A 12742-nucleotide genomic window follows, 5' to 3' on the forward strand; every position below is an offset into this window, starting at 1 on the left:
GCCCATGGCACACAAATGAAGCTATGCTATCAACAGGATGCAAGGCCTTAGAAAAATGAGTAGTAACAGGATTCTGAACTACTATGTTCAGGCAACGTGTCAGACAGAAGAGGTAGTCATTTAAATGACCTCAAGCCTGAGATTGGGGCTTAATGACTAAGGTGTACTCACAGTTCCTCTAACCTGTTTTTAATGAATACTCTACACTCTTTGTGTTTCAGAGACCCTGCTTACTTCGATGAAAATTGGCTGAACAGAATCAAAACAGAAGTAGGAGATAACTGGAGGCTGAAGGTATTTGAATTACTTTGCTTGTCTGTGAATCTCTGTTTCAGTTCTTAGTACAGTATTGTGCCTAAACACTAGCATATTCCCAGATTAGGACCTTGCTTTATAGTACATAATTTTGAATTTTCAACTGTTTTAGTTACACTTATTCAATTTTAAATTTCTTATGTTGTTTTAGTACTGCATAGTTTAGCAAAGACATTTTGAACTTGTAAATAGGTTGCAATGATTTAAAAAGAAAATATTAAAACAAATTTTATGCATCAATTACCTCTCCTGTTTTTCAGATGTTGAATGAAAGATTTTTCTTTTTAATGCACAGTGTGAAAGTAGCTTTAAAGAAAGAGCTCTGAGAAGCAGCTGCATAAAAAGAGGAGCATAATAAGCAATATATTTAAAGAAAAATGGCAAAGTGTTTCTTCCTTTTACTTTTTCAGTTCTGCAGAACTGCTGAGCTTTAGGAGAGGAAGTTACGTTTTTTCTGTGTTTCTACTCAGCATGGTTTTCCACCACAGTCTATTTGCTGGGTCGTTTGTATCACTTGGCATTCTAGTTCTTTCTCTGCAAACCTTAAGGCAATCAAATTTCCAGTTCTATGACTGAGGAACGTTTTGCTTTAGAACCCCAAGAACACAGTTGTACATGCAGATGGTAGTGTAGTTTCTGAGTAGTTTTGTTCAGAGAGTGATCTATGCACCTTTCTAAATTTCCATTTTTAGCCTGACTAATGGGGAAAACAGAGCAGTTGTGGTTTGACTGTTAGTTCATGTTTCCTATGTTCCAGCCACCAAAAACCATTCTGAGCATCTCAGGAATGGCTACAGCTGTGAAATGCTTTAGTACTTGCAGGCTTGTCAGCATCACTGGCTGAGTTGCCTGAGACAGAGATGGAGCACACTGCTGCTGTGTATGTTTTGATTTGGTCAGTAGACCTATCGGCATGGTCTCTGCTGTCTGGCCAGCTGTGTGCAAGTCTGGAATGCTTTAGAATGTTTTGTCTAGCAGGGCTGCCAGCAAAAATGTGGGTACATTGATGAGGATATATTGACTGACTGATGAATAAAGGACATGATCCCTAAAAAAGCTTTAAAAAAACTCTTTTAGAGTTCTGCTGCACGGAGAGCAGTTCATTTAAATGACCTTTCCGAAGAAGTGTATGGAATTGCGAGTGAACAGCTGGATACAAGATTTTACTTTTCTGTAAAATATTTCTTTGGGGTTTTTTTCCTAAGTAATAATTTTCTAAGTATTTCATACTGAAGTCTTGGCTGTTAAATGTGGGGAACAACAAATTGAGAACTGTTTGTTATAATAGCATTTCAGCTGATTGAAAGCAGAGCAGCAGCTTCTGTAGCTGTCATATGGAGCTTGAGGAATAAATATTTTTTTATGTCTCCCACCAATTTGGCAGATGCAAGGCTTAGCAGGTGTGAAAAAAAAAAAAAAGCTGAGCAATCTAGTAACTTCCTTATGTGACTGACAGTGGAAAAACATCAGGTCAAATTTCAGTTTCTTTCTGATGTCATTCCATCTAGTTTTTCATGTATCTATGTAAACAAGAACTAAAGACTTATTATTTTTTTGTTTAAAAAAGATGTATAATCCAGCTTTTTGTACAGCACTTCCCTTTTCATGAAGAATACTAAAAGATATGTGTGATACTTTAACTCTTATTTTTTTAACCAGAAGAGTAATCCTATACTTTGCCAAGTGCTCTTCTTTATATGTGAGTAAACATTATTAGTAGATGTCTATCAGCCAATCAGTCATTTATAGTCTGGCTTGTGGGAACACTTCAGTCTGTGCATTTCTATTCATAGAATCATTTAGGCTGGAAAAGACTTTTAAGATCATCAAGTCCAACTGTTAACTCAGCACTGCCAAGTCCACCACTAAACCATGTCCCCAAGTGGCACATCTACACATCTTCTAAATACCTCCCGGGGTGGTGGCTCCACCACTTCTTTGGGCAGCCTGCTCCAATGCTGCATAACCTTTTTGGTGAAGGGTTTTTTTCCTAATAGCCCATCTAAACTTCCCCTGGTACAACTTGAGGCCATTTCCTCTTGTCCTGTCACTTGCTAACTGGGAGAAGACTGACCCCCCACCTCACTGCAGCCTTCTTTTAGGCCTGTGTTTGTTACTAGGTTTAACATGTAGACAGCACACTTGAATGACTCCATATTGTAGATTTCCTTTCATGTTTTAAGAAGTGCCATGAGAATTGATAACTGGGTTACCTCACTGCCTCATAAGTCGTGATAATGATTGCACTGTATTCCTTTTGCTGAACGTAGTCACTCTTTGCCTCTGACACCATGTGGTATAATAATCACCACATGTACAAGCTCTCAGTGAAGGAGCCAGTCTGGGAAGGGAACATATATCAAAACAATCCAAAATGTAACGTGCAGGTAGTTCTGCTTTGTGAAACTGTGGTTGGGAGGGCCTGCAGAGGTAAGTGTAGGCCTGATACAGCCCTCCTAATCACTGTTGATAGAAGTACTCAGAAAATGATAGAATCATAGACTTATTAAGCCTTGGAAAAGACATTTAAGATCAAATCTAACTGTCAACCTAGTGCCACTACCTTGTTCACCATTACAATGTGTCCCCAAATGCCATATCTGCATATTTTTTGAACACTTCCAGGGATGGTGACTCCACCACTTGGCGGGGCTGTCTGTTCCAATGCTCTACAACACTTTCCATGAAAGTTTTTTCCTAATATTTAATCCAAAATTCCCCTGGCGCAACATTAGGCTATTTCCTCTTGTCCTGTCCTGTCTCTTATTACCTGGGAGAAGGTGATGAGTGATGTGATTATTAATTATAAATTGTGTGTTGTCCTGTATGGAGAATAACAAGAATGTATGGCTCAGCTTTCATTATTTTTTTTGTTTAGCAGTTCATTTTCTGATAACTGCAATAATGAGGTCGTTAAAAATATTTTTCCTGTTGCTGTACCAGTTTAAAAGAAATGGATAAATTCACAAGGATCTTTTTATGTTCTTGGTTTCAGGGCAAGTTGCCAGACTTGAGAGACTGAGAAATGCACAGGATAGAAAAAGGGAAATGTTAGAACTCAGGGGACTTGCAAAGTAGGAATCACTGGGCAAACATTCTAGTTTTTACAGCTGACCAGTGTTTAGTAGAGAAACATGTTACTTCTCCAGGGTTGCCTACATCAGCATGCAGAACAGTTTGTGTCTTCCTTTGGGCAACAAAGAAACTTACTTTTCATCTGCAATTTTATGATGGTTAAAAAAAAAAAAAAGGCAAACCCATTATCTCTTTCATTATGTACAACTGAACGCTTTAATATAGTCAGAGTTTAAATTGTGTAGGACCTAGCATTTCATGCTGAAGAAGATGACATCTTGAACATAAAACCTTTATTGAAAATGGAAGACAGCATAGAAAGGAATTCTGTTGCTAAAATTTTCCAGGAATGAAATTCCTTAATCAAGTTGTTGATTTGATACACACATGTCAGTTTTGGCAATTACAGAATAAACTGTTGACTCTCTGAGGTATGGGATAAAATTGTCACCCGTTTTTTCCTCCCCTTCTATTCAGTGAGGGAAGCTTGGGAAAGGAAGGAAGTAGATTATTTCCTTGATTTTTGACTTCTGGACTTTTTGCTTTGGCATTCAGACTGCAGCATCAGTTTAAAGTACAATTTTATTGATGTATATAGTAGCAAGCTGTGTTTGTTCCAGTACTGAATAGCACATTCAAACAGCAGGAGCCACTAGACCTTCTGCAACTATTACAGTTTGAGTGATACCTGTTTGGTATAATATTGCAAAATGGAATTACCAATGAATGCTGCAATCTAAGTAAACAAACATGATTTTTGAGAACTAATTTTGACTCCCTGCAGTAGCACAGTTGTGTTTTCTCTGAATTCTTCTACAGTACAAGCTGGCTTGACTGGTGGAGTAATGGAAGCTAGTTTTCAGTGTACAGCATCGTTTTGCTACTACTTTCTTATTCTTTTGCAGGGTAAGGAGCACTTATTCATCAACAGCATCCTTTTAAAGGGTTTTTATCTGTTACGGGTGGAAGCCTGTCATGTGAATGTTTTTTTTTCTTCAAGCAAGAAGCAGAGATTATAGGTGTATTGTAAGCCAGCATTCATTTCTGTCACAAAGATAATTAGCAACTGATATATTTAATTCTCTTTTGATATACCCTAAATTCCTAAGTCAACAGCATCTCCAAATATAAGTTGCATGTGGGACTGCTGTCTGTGTTCAGACCCACATTTAATTTTTCTTTCCTCGTCAAGGATGTGACTGTATATGTTCTTTTGGGGATTTTCTTTCTGTAGAAGACAGTGTGAAGGGGGATAGCCCCCAAAGCTAGTGATATAGTCTTTCTCTATGTTCCACCTGTAATCAGCAATGAGACATGCTTCTGCAAAACGCAGCATAAGTCAGAAACCCAATGTGTGTGGTGGGAACGATGCAAACGATGCATGCACAGGCTCCCTCCCCACCCACACTCCCACACCCACCTACCCCTTCTCCCCCATCACCCCCCTTTTAAGTGCAGATGGGAAGAATGCACCTTAATGAGATATCTGAATTCTTGGAACGCTTGAGAGTGTGCCATAGCAACACTTCCAGAGGTTACTCAAGATCTGAAATAAACAAAAATAAGTCAATTCACGCAGGGTCTTCAGCACAAACAGGATTTCAGTCATGCTAAGAATAATGCAAAATTGGGGGCTGGCTGTTATAATGTTGGAGAAAAAACAAAAGGTTACATAACCCATGCCCCCTTTTTGTCAACCATCACAAGCTTAAGGGCATTTTCTGCTGTCCACTTCATCAGGCTTTCCCTTCGTTACACAACTAAATTTGTATAGAGAGAAATCTAGACAGACCTGAGATTGGAAACAGAGAGTAAATTGCAACTAAATAAATAGAGATTTCATATGACAGGTGAGAAGAAAAGAAAAATAGGAGAGAAAAAGACCAAACATTGGGTTGTATGGTGTTGCCAGATCGCATCATCCCTGCATTCATTCCAGTCAGTTTATCAGGTTAATGCTGTGTACTAAGGATTAGTCTCATACTGAAAGCTGTGTGCTAAGTATGTAGTACTAAACTATAGCCAGATGGCTGTTACCTGAGAGAGTAATGATAATTGAACATGGAGAACACCCACACAGCTCTGCTGTGGATATTAGTGAAATTTAAGTGTTCAAAGAAAGATTGAGGACGTGCAGGTTGCCTTTGTGGATGCATTAGCTCCCGGCCTTTGTAAAAGGAGACTGGGGAAATAAAACAGAAAGGGCAGATGGAAAAAGAGATTGAAAATGGATAGAGATTTGTCTGGAAACACCTAATGGTCCATCTGTTATGAGCTGCAACAGCTTTTAAGCATAGTTGTGACTTTTTTTTACCCCAGGAAGTTTCATGTGTTTTCCAACAGAGGTGTGGATGCAGGGAACGGATGTTAAAAGGGATTGGAAGGGTAGTGTATGTGCTTTGTATGGAAAAGGAGGAAGTCACATTGCTGATGCAAGCAAACAGCCATCCCATGTAGTCATGGGCTGATGTCCAAAGGATGATATGGCACTTAATAGTCATGGCTGATATTTGAAATTCTATCTGTTGTGTTCTGTCATTACATAATTTAATGATCTTCATTAACTAGAGTTAGGTTTTCCCCATGTGCTTAAGAAAGAGAAAAGTAATTCTGAGCAACCATCACGTGCTGTGATTTAGATTTCTGATCTAATTGGTTGTCTTTTACACTTTCTCAGGCTGTTCATTTTCATTCAGCTGCTTCCTTGTGCTATGACCTCAGAAATGTTAGTGGAGCTGCTGAGTTGAATCTCAAAGTACAAAACATTGGTGGTAGTTTCTCTGTGATGATTCTCTGCTGGTGGCAGTAGAACCATCTAAGTATATTCACTGCAAATGAGTTAAAAAAAAAAAGCTGAGAGCCCTCTGAGTAATACTGAAAATCATTGTTAAGTTTAAGTCAGTCTATAAAGAAAGTGCTTTACCCTCACAGTTGACTGATTGTGTGCCAGATACAAAGATGGTACAGTTAATTCTTGAAAGAAAGTTACTCTAATACTGTTGGTTGACAGTGAAATAAAATAGGATTGCAAAGCCAAGATTTCTTTTTGATTTTGTTTGTTGTTCTCTTTTTCCAAGGATTCTGCCCTATGTGCTAGTTTTTGTGACAGATTTTGATCAATATTGGTTTTGTTCCAGTATCTCAACTCTAAGCTTTATGAAGGTTATATGGAGGAAGGTGACTCTTTGTGTTTAAGGGCTTTTAATTAAAAAATGCTTACAAGGAAAGGGGAAATGAAGTATTTCATAGGTGGATACTTTGCATTCTGTTTCTCATTTTTTTGGGATTATGTTCAAGTTCAAGGTTCCTCACAATGTTCTCATCGGTAAAGTGGACTTAAATTCTGCAACATGGCCTTTGCGTTTCTGTGGCTCTTTCTGCAGCAGACTCAGGTAAATTACAGACTGGAAGATTTTAATGAAATCAAGTTTGAAAATTATGTTCCAATCAGCGCAGTATTCTTTGTGGTGATTTGACATAAAAATAAAATTTCTTAATTTCTTTAAATTCTTAAATCTGTTGCAGACTTTGGTTATGATTGTGCATCGCATTTGAGTGGTGGTGGTGGTTGCTTTTGGGCAGATAGCTAAGAGATAGTTGTAGCTCTTACAGAAACATGCTGGGTAGTGCAGAAAAAGTGTATGTTCCAGAGTAGAAGGTGTAAACTAATTATTATGCTCTTATGGGAGGGATAGTAAATGTTGTTATATACTTACTGTAAAGTAGCATCTCCAGTTCTCATTCTAGGTTGTCAGGGTATTTGATGTGTCGCTTTTCAAGTCCAAATGAATTTTTGTTTCTTGCATCACTTAAAATTCAGTGATTTTGAAGACAAAAATGTTCTTACATCTTAATAAGGGATCAGTTTCTGGCGCTTCTTTCCAAGGGGGAGTGGATTAATAGGAGTAAGGTAATCAGATGTTATCACTGTGGATCTCATGGCAAAAATCTTTTAGTGTGTGTATGTAGTCTGTTCCTTTCTTGAGTTTGGATTTTGCTTTCATCACCTCGTTTTGTCTGTTGACTGTGTTGAAGGGTTGAGTTTGTCCCTGGATTTCAGTATCATGTTTCCTAACAGTGCTTCATCATATTGTTTGAAAGGTAAATGACTTCTGTCAGTGGACAGAATCTCCTAATTGAGTATTTCTGGAATGCAATCAAGAGTCTAAAAGTTATTGTGGGCTTCAGAGGCAGTTGGAACTTGAGAGGTTTTGCTCTCCCTTCATTATAGTTTCAGTTTGCTGCGGTGGCTACTGCAGTCAGCAACAGAACTTTGTGAATCCTATTTCAATCGCTTTCATTCTCTGCAGATCCTGTTCAGACTTCATGGAGTCATAGGATCATTTAGGCCAGAAAAGATCCTTAAGATCATAGAATCAAACCATCAACCCAACCCTACCAAGGCCACCAATAAGCCGTGTCCCAACGCACCATATCTGTGCATCTCCTTCACACCTCTTTGCACACCCCAGGGATGATGGCTCAGTTGCTTCCCTGGGCAGCCTATTCCAATGCTTGATAACTCTTTTTGGTGAAAATATGCTTCCTAATACCCGATCTATACCTTCCCTGGCACAACTTGACAAACTCCCTAGATACAATGTCCTTTCAAGTAGCTACAGAAGGTGATAAAGTCACCCCTAAGATTCCTTTTCTCCAAGCTAAACAACCCCAGCTCCCTCAACTGCTCCTCAATCCCAGGAAACAGTGCACTGCTACTGTTATCTGAATTCTTTGCCTAAATACTTGCCCATAAATTGGTGGTAATCTGTTGAGGTTACTTTCAGTAAAGTAACTTTCAGCTTTTTTTTGGTCTAAATTTCACCTACGGGACCCAGTGGGCATTTTTATAATTTTAAACACACCCTTTATTCTCAGAGGCATGATGCAAATGGGTTTTTGGGAAGGGAGCAGTATTCAGTACCAGGGAAATGTGGCATAGATTCTGTACAGCAGGAGACACTTAACTGGTGCCGTTGGTTATGCAAGTGAACAGAAGCTACCTTTGTATAGCAGTGAAGTCATCACTGAGAAATGTGAATTTTGCCTTGATACTGTAAGACAGACATTCAATTGTAAGAACTGAGAGGGGGGTGGGGAGGGACTGACAAGAATAAAAGTGAAAGAACTAAGAGGAATAATTATTGAGAAAGATAACAATTTAAATTTACATTGGTTGGGAATAAAGAAGAATATTGAGCAATAGCTGGTTTTGGTTTGGAAGAAGAGGTTTGCCTCTGCAGAGAGTGGATTACTAGGATACTTCAAGAGAAGAAAGGAGGAAAAGAATGCTTCAACTTCTGCATACAAAAATAATCTTAAGATAAACAAGTACTCAAAAAAAGTTTGTGCTTTAAAATTTGATCTAAAGCCTATCCAAGACAATGTGATCTTTTTCATAAATAGAAATGGGTTCTTTCAATTAATAAAGATTTGTGATCCTGTCTGGAAGTCTGATCATAAGAGACTATTGCATAAATTTCATGATTATGTAATTATATGCTTCTTTTGTGTGATTCCTCTGTGATTACTTACTTAAAGATCATTTCTCTGTAATTTATCTCCTGTATTTATTGTATTTCCTCCTTCTTGTCAAATAGGTAAGCAACCTGAAGAAAATTTTGAAAGGAATATTGGATTACAATCATGAGGTGAGAATGGTTTTAAATAATCTACATATCTACATACCTTTATAGTTACATATTTTAGTTAACTGCTTGAGTATAAATTGTATTCTACAAGTTACATACTGATATTTTCTTGGCATAGATAGTGATTTGTGGCCTATTATCTAGTCTTAACCTTCTCTAAAACTTCTCACTTGTTTTATTGACTACTCAGAGGTCCCAGGGGAGCCTGATGTGCAAATTCTGTCATACAAACAGTAGATGGCTTTATTGAGTATGTCCTGGTCATGGATTTCAACAGTACCTGTGTTTGATTTTTTGTCCCCTCCTCCTCTGCAGCTAAAGTCTACCTTTTCCCTTAGTTTTCTTGTAAGGAGAGAGAGTAAAGCATTTCTTGCCTCTCCCCACATTAAGATTTTATATGAAATATTTTAATTCTGGAATATTGGAGTCACCCCTTGGCATTTTCTCTTATTCTGAGCAAACTCAGAAATTAACCATTACAGAGGAGTCAGAATACAGTATTTTTTCCAGTGGTGAATCTTCAGCTGAAATGTGCTTTCATTTTCAGTGATGTTTTGAGACAAATTGATCTGTACAGCACAAAATCTATGCTTGTCTCAAAATATTGGCTTCTTATAAATACTTCAGTCAAATAAGTCATTTGTTAATAAACTGAAGTCTTTCAGAAAAAAAGTTAGACTTATGAGCCATTCAGTAAATGATTAGGTGTCCATGTTGAAATAAATGTTGAAAATCGGTGGTTAGGCAAACTGGTCATAACTGGAAATACTAAAAAGATACACTGGGTTTTTTTTAGGGAAAATTAATATTACTAAGACAAAGTGATGCAAGCTTCTTTTTGGTTGGTTAGTATATATGATGATTAAGTCTCTGGTGTGAAAACTTTACTACTAGGCAAGTTCTGAGCTGTTTCAAGCTGACTAACTTCTGCAAAGGTAATGCACGTTTATAAGTCTGACTGGATTTTGGTTTAGTTTCTTTTTTTTTTCTGCTGAGGGAGGCAATGGTGGTGGTGATAGTTGAGATGACAGGATTCTACTGTGAATCCTGCTTATGTTTTCCTCAATCTGATTCCTTCTCCTAGAGCCACCTTGTACTAAGATATAGGTGTGATTGCATGTGGATTTTACCTGATGTAGCTAAAAGACTTTGAAAAATGTATATGCTAACATTTTCCCTTCTCCAGAATTCAGAAATTTGTGTTGTGTTCAGGACAGTCTTTCAATAGCTATGTTACATTGCTGTCTTTATCAATTATAGTATGGAAGAACAAGAAGCCAAAGTTAACTATTTATGGCTCGCATGCTTTGTTATGCCCCACTAATCTTGCTGCAGAATTCTACTTCTCTGGAACTGAAATTTTAAAATTCTTTTGTAAAGATATTTACTTAGTTTTTAAAGGTATTTTGTAACGTTTTGAAAAAGGGTTAAATGCTCTTTTTCATCTCAAGATAGTTACTGCAGAGTCAAAATAGTTACTGTCCTCCATTTTCATATTTCTTTCAGGGGTTTTTTTTCCAACAGGAATGAATCTTGGTCCTTTAAAGTATACAGATATTTTTAGTAGTGTTGAAACTAATTCTTTGAGAAAACTGTTTAAAAAATTCCACAACACAAAAAACACCAAACACAACAAGAAAAACTCAACCACAACACTCCCACAAAACCCAGCTCTAGAAAACTTCTGAGTGCCTTGTTTTCTTTGTGGTCTTCATATACATTACACACTTTTTCTAAATACCTTTACCTAGTTTCTTGTTTTCTCAAGTATTGCACATAAAGGGCAAGCAGCAAACGACTGATTCCCTCTATAGTCATTGTTTCCTTATTACACCCTGTTTAAGAAGTTAGTTTCTTTTCATCTGCAATTAATGTGTCATAGATGTGTTTTAATTCCAAATTTCATATTCATATTTTCAAGCTTCTCTTCAATAAAGAGCAATTTAGCAGAATTGTTTAATTCCATCTACTGACAATCATTAATGTAGTCTTAATGATAAATCAGATAACACTATTGTGAGTCACATGGACTCTTGTTTTGTTGGTTTTTTTCTTTCTTTCTGCATGTGGGCTGTTTAATTACATATCATTGTACTACTAACTCAGATTATCTTCCATGGAGCATCTCTTTTAGCTGTGAGACTTGCAAGTTATCCTTAAATTTACTAGAAGTGCAGGACTTAGTGATCTGAGTTTTTTGCTTATATTTTTCACCTCTCAGTGTTAGATATATGTATTATATAGGTGAAATATTTAATTTCTTGGCTTTATAGTAGTAAGAAATGTCAGATTTGTGTATAATATTTTGTGCTACATGAGGTGGTTTTAGGTGTTGGGTTTTTTAATGGAATGCTTTAAAAAAAAATCAATTATCCATGTGGTGGCCTGCTTTTGTTACCTTCTTATCTGGAGAAAAAAAATCTTGCCGAGTGTGTAACTCGTAGTTGCTTACGACTTGATGCTCATAAGTGTCGTGTTGGTCATGTTTGTCTTCTCCCAAATATTATTTGTGCCAAACAGTATGATTTAATATTTGGATGTTAGGCGATATACTTTTTTTTAAAGGTGGATTTAAAGTAAGACTGAACTGCTCTTCTTGATTATGAATCATCGTTGTACAAAATGTATGTGTGCAGTGATACAACCATGTAATTACTGGGTCTTTACACAGATTCTGGGGCAACAGATAAATGACTTCACCCTTCCTGATGTTAACCTGATTGGAGAGCATGCTGATGCTGCAGAGCTTGGGAGAATGCTTCAGCTTATTTTGGGATGCGCTGTGAATTGTGAACAGAAGCAAGGTAATAAATTTTCAAAGCGTGTTTTCTTGCTTGTTATGTAAATACTTAGAGGAAAAACTCTATTTCCTGTGTTTCTGTCAGAGACAAATGTAGGGTTTTTTTCAGTGGTGGCATGATTTTGTCCTACAGATAGTAACTGTTGTTTTGTTATAAGCTTCCTTAGTTTTGGAGACTCACGCTGTGGAATTGATTTTGCTTCCAACATACGTATTTTCAATTTGGGTTTGCTGAGCTGAAAAATCACTCTACAAAGGAAAATTCTCGGGCCTACCTTTTAACCATTTATGAGGTAGATCACGATAGTTAAGAATGGATATATGTGATTGTTGCATTATTCTGTGCGACTCCTGATTTTAGGAATGCATTCCAGTCATTACCTTAACTACACTGGTGAAAGCTTTGCCTGAAGATGTGTCTGGTGTGATCTGGGATACTGTAGTTTCTGAGAGCAACTGCAAACATTTATTCTAAACACTTAAAACACAAAACACAATCATATGAATAGAAAATACATGTTTGGGAAAATAAGACTATTTCTACTGTGTTTACATTACAGTTGCACCAAATATATGTCTCTTCTGATTTAACTCAATTTGGTTTTGGTGGCAGCCAGGGTTCAAGACCTTTTGTCTTCCTCTTGCTTGGTTCATCTTGACTTTTACTGCTAGTTTCCCCTTTCAGTTTTCTGAGGTGACTGAATCACTTTAGTTTCTCCTTCTGAAATTACTTTTGTTCTCTTAAGCAGGAGATGGTCTGGCTATCTTATTAATTAGAGGGAATGTTATTCCATGAGTATATAAATAACTCTGGTTTATTAACCCTTCTGTCCTCTCTGTTTTCTGTAAAATTAACTCTGGTTTATTAACCCTTCTGTCCTCTCTGTTTTCTGTAAAATTA

At 37.1% G+C, this 12742-nt stretch overlaps 1 protein-coding gene across 6 annotated transcripts in view; it reads left to right on the top strand.

Annotated features, from left to right (window-relative positions):
* The window catches only part of HOOK3 (hook microtubule tethering protein 3), an 81536-nt gene that overhangs the window by 20806 nt on the left and 47988 nt on the right, over positions 1-12742 (top strand). For 5 of the 6 annotated variants that reach the window (XM_027652971.1, XM_027652972.1, XM_027652973.1 and 2 more), the window contains exons 3-5: positions 222-294; positions 8991-9041; positions 11713-11845. In XM_027652971.1, the coding sequence (XP_027508772.1) occupies positions 222-294; positions 8991-9041; positions 11713-11845 (257 nt within the window). Of the gene's footprint in view, positions 1-221; positions 295-6687; positions 6783-8990; positions 9042-11712; positions 11846-12742 lie in introns of all 6 variants that reach the window. The other variant, XM_027652976.1, reaches the window with a different exon arrangement.

This window comes from Corapipo altera, unplaced genomic scaffold (genome assembly GCF_003945725.1).
Source record: "Corapipo altera isolate COAL_440 unplaced genomic scaffold, ASM394572v1 61305, whole genome shotgun sequence".
Taxonomy (NCBI): Eukaryota; Metazoa; Chordata; class Aves; order Passeriformes; family Pipridae; genus Corapipo; species Corapipo altera.